We start from the raw sequence: 19975 nt of genomic DNA on the forward strand, positions 1-19975 counted from the left end.
TGGCTCTTAAGCGCCACAGTAAAGTAAGACTGACAATAAGTGATCGGAGGCTTGTGTGTTTAATTCGCCAAGAATGTTAAGCTTCCTAAGATTCACCCTATGGGGCCATGTTGGACCTTGGCACTGTTACTGTATAATTTCAAGAGATAAATATACATATTATAGATTTTTAAAAATCTAAGATGCAATAGGCAGTTTATTAATTGAAGGAATAAAAAAAATGAATTTGTCAACCTCATTCTCTCTGGGACACAATGCAGTTAATTAACATATTCTTGGGCTTGTTTCTGGATTTGCTAAGCAGTGGCTCCTTTCAGAGAGGAAAACATTTAAATCTTAAAAAGTTCTCTTCTTTGGCCCAAATAGTATTTAGCCACTCAGTTTATTTTCTTCTTCTTTTTTAAGTCCAAGATTTGTTTCATTTCCTTCAAGGTCTCTTCCAGTGCAAAAACTGATTTTCCTCTTTTCTATGTCCAAAATCTTTTCACCTACATTATGTTATCGTCTCCTATAAACAGACACCTAAATAGGTCACTTTAATCACACTTCAATTATAACAGAAATGCATCTCTTCAGTATCACTAAAAAAATGGGAATATGGACCTCACCCTTCTTATATATTATATTGATGATACTCGGAAAAGTCAGGCACTTAACACCCTTAAATATCGTTGCATCATGGAAAAAAATAGTCCAACTCTGAAATGTTACTGAGGTTTATGCATTGCCTAGAAAATCTAAAGTCATCTTTTAGATACGATTTTTCTACTGGTAAGTACAAGGTGTTTTATCCAAAAATGTAAATCCAACCAATATATATCAATTTTATAACAGAAGGAGTAGTTCTGAAGCCAAACACAAGATTAACCAAGCCAAACCCTTTACAGTAAATATTAGGCCTTGATTCTTAAAAATATTTTAAAATTTAGATTACATACAATTTAAATTTCAGGATGACCTACCTAACTTTTCAACAGTTAAGTGTATCTCACAATGATATTAATTGTGATTGACTCTAAGTTGCAGTCTGTTTTGTAAGAAAATGATGACTCTTACATGAAAAGGTGGTTAACATTTGAGTGCTACTTAAATAAAATATAAATTCTAAACTACCTGGTAAATAAAAACTCTTCACCAGTATGCATTTCAACAATCAAAAATCCTTAAAGAAACCAATTTATCTGAACATTTCTGTTAATCATTACTTAGAAATTTTAGTTCAGTTGTACATACAAAATAAAGTCTTGCTTTACTCTGAAGAATAAAGTTCAGATTGCAATTCGCTTTTAAACACTAGCATTGTACATTAAAGGAATATTTATTGTGGGCCTACTACGTGCAAGAGACTTGCTAGGTGGTATGGTGAATAAAAAAAAAAATCACCTAGTAAGATCAACATGCTTCATTAAATGGAATTTCCCAAAAGCCATTAACAGAATATCAATTGAAAATGGAATTGAAATGAATACCTTTTAATGAAATTTCTAATAGTACTCCATAATATAGGTGCCATGTGCGTGTTTGTATGGAGTATAAAGATACAGTACTCACTTATTGTGAGACAAATAAAACTAGTTTCAGAAGTATCTCAATATGTTTATCATACTAGTGTAAATATACAGTTCATAATAAACTCTTAATTTAAAAGGTAGGAAACCTTTTACAAATGAGCAAGAATGTTACTCAGGGATTCCTTTATGTAAAAGAGGACATATCTGAAAATTTGTACAGATCATAAGAAATTGCCTTTTTGCATTCTCCAAATACTTTATTTAGAAATAAGGGTATAGTTTCTGATGAAGTTAAGTAGATGAATGAAATCTAATAATTGCTTTTGTTTTAAAACCATAGTATCAATTGCTTTTGTTTTAAAACCTTCGTATCAGAGCCAATACAGAATTTTAAACACTTTACGGAAGTTAAGAATCTGAGTTAAGAAAAATGCATCTACTGTTAACATTATAGAAATATATGTCATTTTCCATATATTATAGAGATATACATCAACAATGGATATAGTAGACTAAATATGTGCACAAACAGAAGAGAAATAAAACTTCAATTTAAAAAGGAGATGAATATAAGCAATACTAACCCATGAACCAAATTTGGTTTTAACTATTTCTTTCATAGTATCCACTTACATAAATGATTATGGAAAAGGAAATCCAAAAATTTGGTCCCTAGGTTGAGGAATAAAGAAAATTATAAGAAGATATATTACCCATAGAGAAAAAAAAAAATACAGTTTCCCATTATAGTAGGGTTAGAGGTTACATCATAAAATACTTTACTTGAGTTTTTTGTGGTTTGCCTCAGATGATTAGTTCAGAGAAATAGATGAGCCAGTATTGAGTTAGCTGCTGTTATGTGAAGAAGAATACTGGAGACAACAGGCTTTTGTTTTATTCTACAGGTACTAGATATAGTTTTCCAAAGGATATTTGGAGAATGAGGACTCAGATATAAAGAGTAATATTAAGATTGAAATTGTCTTCTCTACGAAGTTATTTTATAAATCCCATGGACTTTTTCCCCCATTACCATGTATTTTTAAAAACTTACTTGAACTTTAACAATAATGGCAATTGGTAAGTTTTATCCATTCTAAGATATGAGAATTAGCATATTCAGTCAATGTTATATGTATATATATGTATGTGTGTATATGTATATATGTGTGTGTGTGCATGCATGTACGGGTATATATCTCACACAAAGGACAAATATAACTTGCTCACTGATATATTTCCTGTGTCCAAAACAGCCCCTGGCTCACAGTAAATGTTCAATAAGTATTTACTGAATGAATAAATAATGAATTGTATATCTGAACTATTTTATAATGTCTGTTATTCTTCCTTTTCACTTAATGTCTTATAGAAACATATTAAATATTACACTTTTGGTATATAACATAAGAAAAGTTCTATATCTGGTACATGAGTTGATGTTAGAGTGGCCTATTTATACCCATTATTTTTTTCTTATAATTTTCATAACTCAACATTTAATATGTTAAATATGTTTTAAATAATTTGACATATGTTATCAACATTTATATGTACATCTTTAATAAAATTTCTGCTTCAGATGCTATTTTTTAATATACAGGCCTATTCTTATGAAATAGTGTATTTTCTCTATTTTTCTAAATTTCAAGTCTCTTATGAATGATGAATTTATTTTGAATAGACTGTTTACCTATATTTCTTTTATTAAGTGTTATAGAATAGGATAAAGTACCCATCCTTCTTTACATATAAATTAATTCTATTACAAGAACTAGGCTCCAATGTATTAAAAATAAAATGAATGTATGTGAATAATTTAGAGCATTAAGGTTTGACAGCAGTGTTTGGGAAGGGAAGTTTCACACTGATTTTAACTCAGGATTACTCTTCATTAGAAGTCTAAACCTGAGCAGGAATTGGATGTCAATTTGGTATCCCTTGTGAAAGGGTAAAGATAAAATACATAGTAAAGATATACAAAATGATACAGTTTTGTTTGAGGGTGGTTTTAACTTTATAAATATCAATGACATGTTAAGAACATAATTATTATATGTTTAGAAATTTATTAAGTGTTGCCATTCCCCTCAAAAGAATTTGCATTGTATAGGTATGTAATCTTTTAGTCATGCTTTCTTAATGAACTAATAGCTAAAAGAGAATTCTCATTTTTATGTGTCTCTTTAGTGTGCATTTTCCCTTAAACTTTTAGTTGATTTCCATTACTGTAGATAGCTCACTTAGCTTTAAAATGTTTGAATATACTTGCTAACATATGCTTGCATTGTATTGTATCTATTGTAGTTCTTAAGTAGATTTCTAGCAATTAATTTGAAATGGAAAAAACAGCCATGCTACCATTTTTTTTTTTTTTCCTTTCTGAGAACATTTTGGAATGCTTTTAAAGATAAAACCAATCATCTTTTGGTTACTAAGAGAACTTAGGTTCCTTCATCCTTTATCATTGAATAGCTACATTTTCCAGATCTTTACATTATATTGCTAATTCCTGATGAACAACCATTTTGTACCTGCAAGTTATTAACCAAAGCCATGAATTCACCTTGTTAAGTATGCCTGTCATTTTAACAATCTATATTCCTATTCATGATAAATTTTCATAATTAGACACTTTTTGTCTAAAATCAATCTTGGGCTTACATGGATACATAGGGGATAGGGCAACAGTGGAAGATTTTACAGCTCAAAACTGCGTAGTATCTGGCTAATTACTCTATTCAGATAGGCCTAATCCATTTCTTATTTGTATGTGAAGAGCGAGCTCCCATCTTTCTGCCACTTAAATCACCTTGAAAAAACAAAAAAGTGACCTTAAATTTTCCAGAGAGTAAATCTGGAGTACAGAGTCAGATCAGAGAAATCCTCAAACAAAACTGGGCTCCCCTCTCTCATGGTGTTATCATTTGGTGACCGACTAGAACTTGGGTTCCTTCATCCTTTGGTATCACATTACGGCATTTTCCAGGTCATCACTTTATATTGCTAATTCCTGATTAACAACCATTTGTTCTTCTAACAGCAAGCTAAAGGTAGCCTTGGTGTTCCTGAGTTTTACCCTAACCCAGGCTTTTGACCTTCAGTGTGTGATGCACTTTCATTTGTCACTGGGGCCAATGTGGTGTGTAAACGGGCTGCGGATCTGGTGGCACTTCCACTGCGTGAACTTTGGGTAGAGTCCAGGATGTGAATTTAATGGGTGGAGAAGCTGCGGCAGCACTGTGAAGTTAGCGCGGCCAACTGCAGGAAGCCATGCTTCACTGCACCCTTCATGGAAGCTGGCATACTTGCCCTACCCCTTGTTACCCACGGGCCAGCTCTTCAGGAAAAGGCCCGCAGGTAGGTTCTCAAAGCAGAGCGGTGCCCCGGGGAAGTCAGTCCCCTCTGGCTACTCCGATTAAAAAAAAAAAAAACAAAAAAACAACAAAAAAAAAAAACCCTCCCTCCGGGTCTTCGGCATCCTCCTCCCCTCCCTCCCTCTGAGGCCCCTTCCAGACGTGCACGCTCAGCCCGCGCGACCGGCGCGGCGCTGCAGACGGCGGCCCCAACGTCCCCGCCCCCGCGTGCGCGCCCCCGCGTCCTCTCGTTGGCTCGTTCCGGCCTCAGCGCGCCGCCGGCTCCACTCACCACCCCCTCCTTCCCCCCCGCCCCTCCCCAAGCACACCTCGGCGGCTGCGAGCCGCGCGGGGGAGGGGAAGGGGCCGGGAGGTAGGCCGGGGCTGCGGGCCGGACGCGGCGGCGCGCACGCAGGCCTTGCCTCTCCCGGGCCTTCTCCTTCACGCCGGCCGCAGGGCGGGCGCGCACGCCGAGTGACGCTCGGAGGAGGAAGCGCAGCCCCCTTCCCCTCCCTGGCTGCCCCTGCCCCAGCGGGAGCCCCCCCAGTGCGCCTGTGCGGAGGCCTACTTGATTATGTGTGCCCTCTCCGGGCTCCAGCGTTAGCGGCCGGGTGGAGGTGGGGAGGGAAGAAGACGAGGAGGAGGAGGAGGCGGAGGAGGCGGTGGAGGGGAGGTGGGGGGAGTCAGCAAGGACATGGCTCCTGACTCCTGTGCGGAACGTGAGTGACTGAGCGGCAAAGCCCGAGTGAGCGAGCGGCCGAGCGGCGGGCGGGGGCCGGGGACGTAGGGAAGGGAGCGGGGACGCGGGTGGCTGTGCGGTGGGGGGGGGGGGGGGAAGCGCTAATTGGCTTGCATGTGTTTTTTAATGGTCCCCCCAACTCCCTCTTAGATGGTCTCTAGCGACCGGCCCGTGTCACTGGAGGACGAGGTCTCCCATAGTATGAAGGAGATGATTGGAGGCTGTTGCGTTTGCTCAGACGAGAGAGGCTGGGCCGAGAACCCGCTGGTTTATTGCGACGGGCACGGCTGCAGCGTCGCGGTGCATCAAGGTAAACACCCAACCGCCCGCCGGGCCGAACCCGGCCTGCTCCCAACCGTCACCGCTTCCCCCACCTTGGCAGCAACTGCCAGTTCTCCTACCGCCCCTCCCCCCGCCCCGCCCTGCCCCCGCCCCCGCCTCGTTCCGCGGCCCGGGATTGACTCCGAGGGTCCGCAGCGGGGCGGAGGGGGTGTGGGCTGTGCATGTGGGAGAAAGTGCGTGTGGCCTGGGCTGTCATGTGATTCTGCGCTCACTCTCTCAAGTGTCATTTGGCCGCCGCCTGCGCCCGGAGCCGTGGGGCTGGAGACTTTCCGAGGCGGTGGTTGGAGGCGAGGGGGTGGGGTGGGGTGGGGGGGGTGCGGGGCCGCGGCCTGCGCCCCGGGGGCGGCGGCAGGACCGAGTGTGCGCCCTTCGGTGGTGTCGCGGTGGCCGTGGGTTTGGGTTTGGGAACGTGGAGGCCCCTCCCCCTTCACTGGCTGCTCCTGTCTGCCGCAGTGTGTCTGGAGACTTCCTGTGGCATGGAGTCGGGCTCGGGAATGCCACTCGCTGCGCCTGGGCGGGTCGCGGAGGCAGAGTGGTGGCCTTGGCGCTTTAGATTAGGGAGGGAAGGCGCCACTGCTGCACCCCCAAGCTTTCTGGCGGAGACCCTGCTGCTGAGGACTGGGAGCTTCCTGCGTAGAAGACGGTGGCCTTCCGCCGTCGCCGTCGTGTGCTGCAGGAGTGGCTTGGCTGAGCTGCCCTAGGCTGGTGGATAAGGCTGTTCAGTGGCTGTATCTGGCCACTTCCTCAGCTAAAGTGACTGGAGACAAGAGGAGGTGGTGGTGCGGCCAGTGACTTGGGGAGCATCTTAGCTTATTTCTGAGTGTTTCCATTCGGTGAGTTTTTTTGGATATTACAAAAAAGGCGAGGGCACTTAGGGAGTTTTCTGGCCATTGAAGTTTCTGACTTTTCTCGTATCTCGTGGTAAGGAAACCTAGATAATTTTTGGGTGTCTGTTACACATATTGTCCCTGTTACCAATCCGCCCCGCTTCTCATTTCTGTATTTGGCCGAGTGGTGTTGATATTTAGTAGTATATGGAAAGGACACTACCAAATGAGACAGTGTGAAACGTAAGAGGTTGAAGTGCATTCTTCGTAGAATGAAATCTCAGAATGGGGAAGGGAGACTTAGGAGATAGTGAATTAATTACTGGGGTGCAGTCAGTTTAAACGAAAACCTAATTGCACGTCTTCCGTTTAAACTTTGTTTTTTGTTTTTTTGAGAGAGAGGGAGTGAGCAAGTAAGGGGCAGAGAGAGGGAGGGAGAGAGAAGTTCAAGCAGGCTCCACACCATCAGGACAGAGACTGATTTGGGTTTGAACCCAGGAACCACGGGGTCATGACCTGGGTGGAGACCACGAGTTGGGCCTTTAACCACCCTGTCGAACCTTTGACCCACCCAGGCGCCCTGCACACCTTCCTTTTTTAAGGAGTGAAAACAATATGTGTTGAAACCTATATGCTGTTTTTAAAGTTTTAGAAATGATGTATAGCATTTCCATCACAGTGTTCGTTCGCATTTGTGGACGTATTTCTTATGAATTGGATCCTCAATTATCAAGTTTTAATAAGTAATGTCATCTCCCAATACGGAAGACATTCATTTAAGCATAAATTTTCTTGTCCGGAAGTAGTACTTCTGAATTAAAATGTAAGTTTTTGGATATTCATGCAGTGTTTCTTGACCGAATGTTTTTACGCTGATATATTTATGAATTTTAAAAGGAATTTCAAGTTTAGCTTTTGGGAGCTTTAAAAATTTGTGTTGATTTTGTATTCTTTGAGTGTTTTCCAATATTTAAGATATTTTCAAGCTTCTTGTGAGCAAGTTCATGCGAGAATGTCAGTTGGATATTAGTGTTCTAGGTTTTTGGGAAAATTTCAGTTCCTAGTTAAATACCAATAAAAAAATTTTTTTTTAAAATAGAGTGTGATTTACATATACTCAGATCACTTGTTGGAACATTCACATCATATACTTAGAAATAAATATGCACTTAAAAAAAAAAGATTTTTAAGCTTTATTTTTGAGAGAGAGAGAGAGAGAAACAGTGTGAGCGGGGAAGAAACAGAGAGAGACACAGAATCCAAAACAGGCTCCAGGCTCTAGGCTCTGGGCTGTCAGCACAGAGCCCGAAGTGGGGCCCAAACCCACAAACCACGAGATCATGACCTGAGCCGAAGTCGGACGCTTAACGACTGAGCCACCCAGGTGCCCCAATAAATACACACTTTTTAAAGTAATGGCTTTGAGATGTGATTTACATACCAAACAATTTACCCACTTAAAACGTACAATTCACTGGTTTTAGTACATTTAGGGTTTTGCATTTATTGCCACAGACTCCATTTTAGAACGTTTTCATCAACCTAACAAGAAAGCCGTGGACTGTTAGCAGTTACTGTCCTTTTTCTCCCAACACCTCCCCAGCTCCCCTAAACAACCACTAGTGTACTTTCTGTTGATTTGCCTTTTCCATTTTATACAAATGGAATCATTTCACGCTTAACATTACATTTCCTTTTCTTTTCTCCAATACTTGTTGGTCATTTTGACAGGTGATTTAGAAGTATTTTCATTAGCCTTACCTAAAATGCTTTCTATTTAAACTGTAGGATACAGGAATGAATTAATGAGTTTCTAAGTAATTCTTTGTCAAGAATCTATGTGTTAATTTTTACTTGATATTTTTTCTATCATAAAAGAATAAACAATTTTTTTAGATTTATTTATTTTGAGAGAGAGGGAGAGAGAGTGAGAGAGTGAGCAGGGAAGGGGCAGAGAGAGAATCCCAAGCAGGCCCCCAGTGTCAGTGTGGAACTGGAGAGGGTGTGTGTGTGTGTGTGTGTGTGTGTGTGTGTGTGTGTGTGTGTGTGTGGGAGGGGAGGTGGGGTGGGGGTGGACCCAGCTTGAAATCAGGAGTTGGATGCTTAACCAACTGAGCCACCCAGCTCCCCAGATAAGTACCCTTTGTAATGCTTATACTTATTTAAATAAAATAACAAAAGGCTGGTCCTTTAACATTTTTATTAAAATGTCATACAGGTTTTATTAGGTGGTGGTAATATATATGTGGTAAATAAAAATATAAAATGTTTTAATTCTTCACAAAGAAGGTGTTTTATGTGAATAGTCTGAGAGGTAATTATTTTAAGAGGGCTTTGAAAGGGTATTTAATTTTCTGTAATTCTTTAAATTTTAATATATTTTAAAATATTTTATTTCCCAATAGCTTGCTATGGCATTGTTCAAGTACCCACTGGACCATGGTTTTGCAGGAAATGTGAATCTCAGGAGAGAGCAGCCAGAGTGGTAAGAACTGTTTTATCAAAAACATTAAAATACTTCAGTGAGTAGCTTAGGATGCTACACACTTATGTTTCAGTTTGAAAGGTTTTCAGTCTTGTTCAAATTTGAATTTGGGCCAGATATCAACCTAACTGTTTTAAACCAAATTTACAAACTCTGAAAAAACAAATTGAGCCACATAACTATATGTTGAACAGATAAAACATAAAGTTGTAGCTGGGCTTTAGCCCTTTTTACTGGTTTGAAGGGTTAAATTAGTTAATCATTAGTGAGAATATGATGGCAGTAGAACATAAGGAAGTTAAGCTGATAATTCTGCTAGGGTCTGTTTAATGAATAAAAAAACACACTAGAGTTTAACCACTCATATTTTCACTGCATTGCACATGTATATGTTAACTTTGAATGTTCAATATTTTCAGACATTTAGTCTCTTTGGCAAAGCAACATAAGAATCTTCCTTTTTCACATGGCTGGCTACCTTCTTTCTGAACACTTTTGTAAACTTCTTGTAATCATAAGGGAGATATGTTTATTCTTTGTGGCCCAAGGCATTTTTTACAATTGAACTTCTGGAAATGTTAGGGAGAAATAAACTTAATTTTCATCAATCATATAAAAGTATTACTGTTTGCTATGCGATAGTTCCTTTTTGGTGTTGACTAGAGAATTTGACAGAAGGTAGAAAACAAACATTTCGGCTTTTCTACCTACATGAGTAGCATGGAAACTTTTTATTTTTGCCTAGGCAATTCTTGATTAGAAGTCATAGCTGAGTAGCCTATTTAGGACTGTGAAACTCAGAGCATTATTCTGTTCATATGTTTTGTTTGTGTGTGAGAATACACTATAGCAGAATTATAGCTTATTCTAGCATTACAATGGTTGGAATTAGCAAGTAGGGGATGGAATCAGTCATATAAATTTTAGGATTCGATGTATGCATAGGTCTCCTTTTTGGTTTTTGTTCCTCTTTGTAGCATTTTATAGTTTTGGGGTTGATGGGTCACCAAGCAAAGGAAGTTATGTTTTAACTCATTAGTAAACATTGATAGTAGGTGAGGCTATTCCAGAGTGTGTCACAGTAGATTCAAGGCCAGAGGAAGATTAGAAAATAGGAAGGCAGATATTGAGAGAGGATAAAGAGCTCTGTCAATGGGGAGTAGTAGAATGCCAAAATTATTTGCCTTAAATGCCACTTGTTGCCTGTTTTTATTCCTTTATTCTCTGAGGGCATGGTTAAGATATCAAGGTGAATTGAGGTAGTTACCTTACAAGGCATATTGAAGAACACATTTTATTTTAGTGTTATTCGGTGAGATGTGGGGGCCATTCGAGGTTCTAAAGAAGAGGCACAACTTCCTTTAATTTCCTGTAGTGTATAGTTATAAAAGATAAGGTCCTTTGTAAAAACAAAAACTCATTCTGAGCTTAAATAGGCAGAGATAGGTCATCTTATTGCTTATTTTAAGGTTTTATCTTTAACTTACCTGTACACCCAACATGGGGCTTGAATCCACAACTGGGGATCAAGAGTCACATGCTCTAGCGACTGAGCCACAAGGGCATTTTAATGTTTATTTTTGAGAGAGAGAAAGAGAGACAGTACAAGCAGGGGAGGGGCAGAGGGAAACACAGAATCCGAAGTAGGCTCCAGGCTCTGAGCTCAGCACAGAGCCCAAGGTGGGGCTCGAACCCACGAACCTCCAGATCAGACCCTTAAGCGACTGAGCCACCCAGGTGCCCCATCCACAAGGACATTTTAATGTGAGGATAGAGGAGCCAAGAAGCCTAACATGGAAATGTATCCGTTACTTAGGGAATTAAATTAGTCTTTTTTTTTTTTTTTTTAAAGTAAATTCTTCCCTTTCAGTAATTACATTATTACTTTGCTAATTTATTTATTTTTAAAATGATCTCTACCCCCATGGTGGGGCTCAAACTCAGGACCTCAAGATCAAGAGTCATATATGCTTTGAGCCAGGCAGGCACCCCAAGAATTGAATTAGTCTTTATTTTATTTTAATTTTTATTTATGTATTAAAAAAATTTGTTTTCAACATTTTATTTATTTTTGACAGAGACAGAGACAGAGTGCGAGTGGGGGAGGGGCAGAGAGAGAGGGAGTCACAGAATCCGAAGCAGGCTCCAGTCTCCAAACTGTCAGCACAGAGCCGGATTCAGGGCTCGAACTCACAAACCGTGAGGTCATGACCTGAACCGAAGTCGGACGCTCAACGCACTGAGCCACCCAGGCGCCCTGTTTTTATTTTTTTAATGTTTATTTTTGAGAGAGAGAGAGAGAGAGAGAGAGAGAGCATGCACACGCTCTCACGCCGGTGTGGGAGGGGCACAGAGAGACAGGGAGACAGGGAGTCTGGATCAGGCTCTGCACTGCCAGCGCAAAGTCTGACATGGGGCTCAAACAAACTGTGAGATCATGACCTGAGCTGAAGTTGGATACTCAACCAACCAAGCCACCCAGACGCCCGTATTTATTTATTTATTTATTTATTTTTATTTATGAAAAAAAATATTTTTTTTAATGTTTGTTTTTGAGAGAGAGAGAGAGAGAGACAGCATGCGAGTGGGGGAGGGGCAGAGAGACGGGGCAGTGGGAAACAGAATGTGAAGCAGGCTCTAGGCTCTGAGTGCTCAGCACAGAGCCTGATGTGGGGCTTGAACTGACAAACTGCAAGATAATGACCCCGGCTGAAGTCAGATACTTTATCGACTGAGCCACCCAGGTGCCCCTTATTTATTTATTTTAACGTTTATTTATTTTGAGAGAGAGCGTGAGTGTGTGGCACACAAGTAGGAAAGGGACAGAGAGAGAGGAGAGAGAGTATCCTAAGGGACAGAGAGAGAGAGAGAGAGAGAGGAGAGGGGAGAGAGGAGAGAGTATGCTGACAGCTTGGATCCCCACAGAACTCTCTCACAGACTGCGAGATCATGACCTGAGCTGAAATTAAGAGTTGGATGCTTAACCGACTGAACCACCCAGGTGCCCCAGAATTGAATTAGTCTTAATCTTATTTTTGCTCTTCTTTGTCTGCTTTATTCTTTTCCTTTCTGCAGGTTTCTCTGCTACTAGCTGTTTACTATCTGTCAGGTACTATGTTAAATGTTCTACAATTATCTGGTTTAATCATCTTATCAAACCTTTGAGGTACTTTGTTCACATTTTATGGGTAAAGACGTGTTTTTTTTTAAATTTTTTAATGTTTATTTATTTCTGAGACAGAGACAGAGCATGAGTGGGGGAGGGGCAGAGAGCGAGGGAGACACAGAATCAGAAGCAGGCTCCAGGCTCTGAGCTGTCAGCACAGAGTCCGACACGGGACTCAAACTCACAGACTGAGTGAGATCATGACCTGAGCCGAAGTCGGATGCTCAACGGACTGAGCCACCCAGGAGCCCCAAGACATCATGATTTTAAGAGAAATGCGTATCTATTTGGAGGCTGGGCTGTGATTAAGCTCTCAACCATCATGTTCTGTATTGCCTCCTGTGGTGAAAAGTGGCCATACTTCAGCTCCTAATATTTTCTGTTTCCTGTCTCAAGAGACTAAATGTCCATCTGAATCTCCTGTTCCTTTGGGGAGGAAAGAAACTGGGTTGGCTTGGATGAGGTGCCTGACTCTGGACCAGTTAGCCATGGCAGGGCAGGCAGTAAGGTTGCTTAAGACACAAGATGTCTGTGGGTTTGAGATAGCTCCTTTCTCAGAGAAGAGGGAATTATGAGCTGGTAGTACCTTGGCAGATACTATAGAGTAAAAACCAGAGTAATAAAGTTGTAATTTCACACAAGAAGTTTGGTAGTGGATGGAATGGATTTGAAGTGGGAAGTTAGAAACTGAAACACAGGATGATATTACACTAAATATGTGAGACTGGAAGGGGAGGGAGTGGAAAGGAGGAGAGGGAGTGAAAAGGAAGGGAGGGAACATTTTAAAGGATGAAATGACACATGGATATTGGGTAAAGGAAAAAGAGTAATCAAAGACAATTCTGAGTACCAAAGTTAATCACTCTGGAATGGTGGTACCGTAAATAGTCGTAGAGTAATGGCAAAAGGAGAGCAAACTTGAAGAGTAAAGTTCTGTTTTGGGCATGTTCGTTTTGATGCTGCTGGGAGTTTTCAGTGGAAATTTAGGATTAATGTAATGGAGTTAAGTTGGAGTTGTAGCTGCCTAGAAGGAAGACTGGGAACCAATGACATTTTTTTGTTAGAGAAAAGAAAAATGAAGATGGCTGTGGTGAATATCCATCCACACTTGTGGAGAGAGAGTAAGAGAACAAGTTACCACGAACGGATCATGAACGTTCAGGAAAGGAGAACCTGCAGTAGAACCTTGCTGTAAGGACCTGAAGGATTGAGAAAAGTTTCTAAGACCACAGTCGTAGTTCCCTGGTTTGGGCAGACCTCTCATTATAGGGTACTGAAGAGAGTAGAGATTGTAGGATTAGACTGAATGTTGAAAAAGGAGGGGCGCCTGGGTGGCTCAGTCGGTTGGGCGCCCGACTTCAGCTCAGGTCACCATCTCGCGGTCCGCGAGTTCGAGCCCCGCGTCGGGCTCTGGGCTGATGGCTCAGAGCCTGGAGCTTGCTTCCGATTCTGTGTCTCCGTCTCTCTCTGCCCCTCCCCCGTTCATGCTGTGTCTCTCTCTGTCTCAAAAATAAATAAACGTTAAAAAAAAAAAATTAAAAAAAAAAAAAAAGAAAAAGTAAGGGAAGAGGAAAGTAATAGAGTGAGGGAAGGTTTGGATGGTTTTTAAGGGAAACTCTTTGTAGGTATTCATTGTTCAGAAAAAGCACTTGAATTGCTTATTTATGTCAAGTGAACATGTATTTTTGCTGAAGATTTTTGATTAGACTTAACACTGTTAACTAACTTCTTGGTGGTTAGAGATTAAGACACTTATTGATGACTGTTTTGTATTTAACGGGTATTTGTTTTTAATTACCACAGGCTGAGGAGACTTACTAGAAATTTTATCTACTTATATAATTTTAATGAGATAAAGAGGATATATTAGGTTTTAAATATTCTACTTTGAAAACATAGAGTGGATTGTGCAAGAGAGTAAAATGGCCAAAAGCCCATTAGGATTTTACATTATTTAGGTATTGCTATTCTAGCTCTAAATGAAAAGACAATTTCTACCGGAGGTGAGATGTAACTTTTTCCTACTCTTCTGCCTCTTTATATTTTATTTATTCCTGGCTTCTTTTTTTAGAATTTTTTTAAAAGTTTATTTATCTTTGGGACAGAGAGAGACAGAGCATAAACGGGGGAGGGGCAGAGAGAGAGGGAGACACAGAATCGGAAACAGGCTCCAGGCTCTGAGCCATCCGCCCAGAGCCCGACGCGGGGCTCGGACTCACGGACCGCGAGATCGTGACCTGGCTGAAGTCGGACTGCGCCACCCAGGCGCCTACTAGATGGAATGTAAACCCAGAATTTGGGGATTGACCTAGAGTTGCACATTTTTCAGTTTTTGTTTAATGAAGATATATAATGCAAAAGTCCCTATATATCTATAAAACCATCTAAACTATATGCTTAACTGTAGTGTATATTTCTATTTAATTTTATTAAGTAAAATTACATTAGTATATATTTAGTTATCACAAGTTGTTATGAATATAGAACATAAATATTCTTCACTCACAATGAACTAATGTTGATTCTTCATATTTGCCTCAACTCTTACCTTCTGAAAAAGAATAATAAAAAAAAATTAACTTGAAATACTTTTGTACTGTCCCCAGTCTGAGTCATCCGTTAACCTTTTAGCGTGTCTTGGGACCAACCTGTCCGTCTGTCTCTCTCTCTCCCTCTCCAGTTTCATTGGGATATAATTGACATATAACATTGTATTAAGGTATACAATGTAATGATTTGATATGCTTATATGTTGTAAAATGATTACCACAGTGAATTTAGTTAGCATTCATCACCTAACATAATTACAATTTTCTTTTTTTTTCTTTTTCTTTTTCTTTTTCTTTTTCTTTTTCTTTTTCTTTTTCTTTTTCTTTTTCTTTTTCTTTTTCTTTTTCTTCTTTTCTTTTTCTTTTTCTTTTTTAAGTTTATTTATTTATTTATTTTGTGTGAGAGAGAGACACACAGAGAGAGAATCCCAAGCAGGCTCCGTGCTATCAGCACAGAGCCTGATGTGGGTCTTGATCTCACAAACTGTGAGATCATGACCTGAGCCAAAATTGAGAGTTGGTCGCTTAACCAGCTGAGCCACCCAGGCGCCCCTCTTTTTTTTTTTTTTTTTTTAATTATTTTTTAAGTAGGCTTCATGTCCTACTTGCAGCCCAATGTAAGGCTTGAATTCACCATCCTGAGATCATGACCTGAGCTGAGATCAAGAATTGGGTGCTTAACTGACTAAGCCACCAGGTGCCCTGTTTCTTTTCTTTTGACGAGAACCTTTAAGACTTATTCTTGGGACGCCTGCTGGCTCAGTTGGTAGCGCATAGGACTCTTGATCTTAGGGTTATGAGTTCAAGCCCCATGTTTGGGTGTAAAGCTTCCTTAAAAACAAAAAACAAAAACAACTTGAAAAAAATTTACTCTTAGTAACTTTCGTATACACAATACAGTCTTGTTAACTATAGTCACCATGCTGTATGTTATGTTTCCAGACCTTATAACTGGAAGTTTCTGCCTTTTGACTGCACCTCACCCCTTTTCTCTACCCTCCATCCATTGTCTCTGGCAACCACCACTGTTCTCTGTTTCTATGAGAGTGGTTCTTTTAGATTCCATATGTAAGTTGAGAGCATATAGTATAGACGGCTCCTGACTTGGGATTTTTTGACCTTACGTGGTTGTGAAAGCAGTATACATTCAGTAGAAACTGTATTTCAAGTTTTGTTTTGATCTTTTCCCAGAACAGTGATACACGGTACGATACGCTCGTGATGCTGCTGGGCAGCACCTGTGAGCCTCATCTCCCAATCAGCTGCCAACTTGATTAGGAGGGCAAATAACCACTATACTTAACAGCCACTCTGTTGTTCATTTTCAGTACAGTATTCAATACATAACACTTTATTATAAAATAGGTTCTGTGTTAGATGATTTTGCCCAACTGTAGGCTAATGTGAGTGTTCTGAATACATTTAAGGTAGGCTAGGCTAAGCTGTGATGTTTGTAGGTTTAGGTGTATTAAATGCATTTTTAGCTTATATCATATTTTCAACTTGTGATAGGTTTATTGGGACATAACACTGTTGTATATTGGGGAAGATTTGTATTTGTCTTTCTCTAATTTGTTTCACTTAGCATAATGCCCTTAAGGTTCATCTGTGTTGTTGCTAACAGCATGATTTCCTTCGTTTTTATGGCTGAATAATATTCCATTGTATGCATACACTACCATCTGTTTTAATACTTATACTACATGTCTATATTCATAATACCATCTAGTATTATTTTACAGGAATGGTATCATTGTATATGTGTTCTGTAAATTGTGATATAGTTGCATTAATACATACTGATCTAATTCATTCTTTTTATCTGCTTTTTAGTGTTTTGTTATAGAGCCACAGTGTATTTAATTTCCTTATTTTTATGTTTATATTTTATTTAGTTTTTAAAAGTTTGTTTTCGGAAAGAAAGAGCTCATGAGTGGGGGAGGGGCAGAGAGAGGGAGAGAGAGAGTCCCAAACAGGCTCTGCACTGCCAGCACAGAGCCTGATGTGGGGCTTGAACCCATGAATTGTGAGATCATGACCTGAGCTGAAATCAAGAGTTGAATGCTTTACTGACTGAGCCACCCAGGTGTGTCCCAAATTGTGTTTTTTTTAAATAGGGGTTTATAATTTAGATATAACATTACTGATGTTTTTGTTTAACCCAGTTTTTTGTTTGCCTTGCTGCTTTATAGTCATTTACTTTTCTTTAAAAAAAAAATTTTTTTTGTGTGTTTATTTTTGAGAGAGAGAGAGACATACAGAGTACGAGTGGGGGAGTGTCAGAGAGAGGGAGACACAGAATCTGAGGCAGGCTCCGGGCTCTGAGCTGTCAGCACAGAGCCCAACGTGGGGCTTGAACCCATGAACCATAAGATCATGACCTGAGCTGAAGTTGGACGCTTAACCGACTGAACCACCCTGGCACCCCTCTTTTTAAAATACAGTTCTAGGGTTCAGTGCCTAGTAAGCAGTAAGCAAACTATATTCATCTCTGTCTAAAAATGTTATTATTTTGCTGTCTATATGCTAGTTTGAATTTTAGAGTAATAATTGTTTTCCTGTAAGTAAAGAACTTATTCTAGTTTGTCTTCTGGTATCTAATTGTACTAATAGAAAATCTGTTGACAGTATGCTTATCCTGCTTCAGAGCTGATCAGCTTTTGTTCTGTGGACTCAGTTTTTCTTACATGTTGGCAGATTTTCTGCTCTCTCTTCATATGTCACCTTCCCATTTAATTTTCTTCTGGAACTGTTAATTAAGGTATATGCTTGAGATTCTTGTTCTTTTTTGTTTGTCTTTTAATTTCTTTTTCATCGTATTTTCTATCTTATCTCTCTATTGTGGATAATCTCTTTAGTTCTGTCTTGAAATTTATGCATATTGTTAACCCTATGAGTGAATTTCTTGTCTGAGTAAAGTATATGTAGACTTTCTGTTTGTTTTTATGTTTCCATTTGCTTCTTTTTTTATAATATTTTGCTATTATTGCCTTATGGATTATATTCCCTTATTACTTGAACATTTGAAACATACTTATTTTAGGGGCCCCTGGCTGGGTTGGTCGATGGAGCACATGACTCTTGATCTCAGGGTCATGAGTTCAAGTCCTACATTGGGCGAAGAGCTTACTTAAAAAAAAATACTTATTTTAAAACCTCTTAGAGATTTTAGATTTCTCTAAATTAGAATTAGAATTGTTTGTTAACTCTGGTGGTAGATGTCTTCATTGTAATTTTTGGCTGTGAGCTAATCCTCAGGAGTTGTCTTCCTTGGGATTCCTGTTCCTCTAGGAACACAGTGAAGATGTTACTATGGAAAGTGTTTGCATTTGCTCTGTCTCTGAAGAACCCTGTGTGACCTTACCAAAGACCAGATTCTAGTGGCTTCTATAGATTAGGAATTTACAGATTTACAGATTCTTTCATTTAAAAGGAGTTCAAAAGGCATTTTAAAGCTTTTATGACAGCTCTTGTGACATCATTTGGGATCAGGCTTTTTTTGTCCTCCTACTATACCAACCTTAGCACATGGTTTTTGTTTTCAGGGTTGTCCCACAGTCAGAGAGAGGATGGCAGCTGAAACAGTCATTGTGACTGTGGAAAGAAGTTCTAGGCAGAAGGGGGTGCAAAATGAAAATTGATTTTCCTCCCAGCTGACTGATTCTCTTAAGTTTTCTTGAAGCCCCAGGCAACAGATTATGCTTAATTTTACTGGCTTTGAATTGTTATAATTCAAAATATGGGTCAGTTGGAGAACTAAATACAATTGGAGTTTTGTTACTAGGGAAGATCTGGAGAATGGCTTTGGGGTTGGTAACAGCAGACTGTTAGAGTTTGCCTACTGGATGGAGTTCATTGCTCCAGACTGATTTTTGTTTCTTGATTTGGATTGCAGTACTATCTATCTATCTATCTATCTATCTATCTATCTATCTATCTATAAATAATTTATTTATTTTGAGAGAGATCATGAGCAGGGGAGGGTCGGAGAGATAGGAAAAGAGAGAATTCCAAGCAGGCTCCACCCTCAGCCCAGAGCCCAGCACAGGGCTTGAACCCATGAACCATGAGATCATGTCCTGACCTGAAACCAAGAGTTGGACGCTTAACTGAGCCACCCAGGCACCCCTGTTTTTTTTTTTTTTTTTTTAATGTTTATGTATATTTTTGAGAGAGAGCATGCATGCGGAGGTGGGTGGGGGAGGGGCAGAGAGAGGGAGATAATCCCAAGCAGGCTCCCTGCTGTCAGTGCAGAGTGAGAGGTGGGGCTCAGTCTCCCTAACCAAACTGTGTGACCTAAGCTGAAATCGTGAGTCTGCCCCCCAGGTGTCCCAGGACTCTTTAGATAATGGATTTTGGGCCCCACTCTCTCTCAACATAGGTTTGAGTTTCCAGTTTTTCTAGAGTGACTCCTCACGTCCAGAACAGACATCTTCAGTGCAGCATCTCTAGTCTTACTGGTCTAGGCCATGTTTTTCTAGGATAGATTCCCCTCTGGTTGTGGGATAGGCACTTAACAACTCCTGCCCTCATGCAGGGAACCCAGTTAGAACTTTTTTTTTTTTTTTACGTGTCTAGGGTCTATGCTGGTGTCATAGTCCACCCCAGTCTCTAGGGTGTATGTATTATATATTAGATCTGATATTTTCATTAAGTGCCTCAGCTTCAACTGATGTTTATTCTTTTAACTTTTCTTTTTTATTTCTGCCACTTGGAGATTTACCATGATATATACATAATTAAAAATTGTTTTCAAATTTATCTTTGATTTCTTTTTTTTTTCAATTTACCTTTGATTCCCGAGTGCAAGAAGGCAGTTAAAATTTCATATATAACTTTCTCCCTTTTATTTCTGTACAAGCAGTTTAGCTTGTATACTTTAAATAGAGTGCCTTCTGAATTGGGGTGCCTGGGTGGGTGGCTCAGTCGGTTGAGCATCTGACTTTGGCTCAGGTCATGGAGCCTGCTTCAGATTCTGTGTCTCTCTCTGCCCCTCCCCA

At 39.9% G+C, this 19975-nt stretch overlaps 1 protein-coding gene across 24 annotated transcripts in view; it reads left to right on the forward strand.

The window, feature by feature from the left end:
* Positions 1-5106: 5106 nt before the first annotated feature.
* MLLT10 (MLLT10 histone lysine methyltransferase DOT1L cofactor) overlaps positions 5107-19975 on the forward strand; it is a 242836-nt gene continuing 227967 nt past the window's right edge. For 7 of the 24 annotated variants that reach the window (XM_045463968.1, XM_045463971.1, XM_045463973.1 and 4 more), the window contains exons 1-3: positions 5150-5612; positions 5757-5916; positions 9181-9260. In XM_045463968.1, coding sequence (XP_045319924.1) covers positions 5757-5916; positions 9181-9260 — 240 coding nt within the window. In that variant the 5' untranslated portion in view covers positions 5150-5612. Of the gene's footprint in view, positions 5613-5756; positions 5917-9180; positions 9261-19975 lie in introns of all 24 variants that reach the window. The other 17 variants (XM_045463953.1, XM_045463957.1, XM_045463956.1 and 14 more) reach the window with 8 other exon arrangements.

Source organism: Leopardus geoffroyi, chromosome B4, assembly GCF_018350155.1.
Source record: "Leopardus geoffroyi isolate Oge1 chromosome B4, O.geoffroyi_Oge1_pat1.0, whole genome shotgun sequence".
In the NCBI taxonomy this organism is placed as follows: Eukaryota; Metazoa; Chordata; class Mammalia; order Carnivora; family Felidae; genus Leopardus; species Leopardus geoffroyi.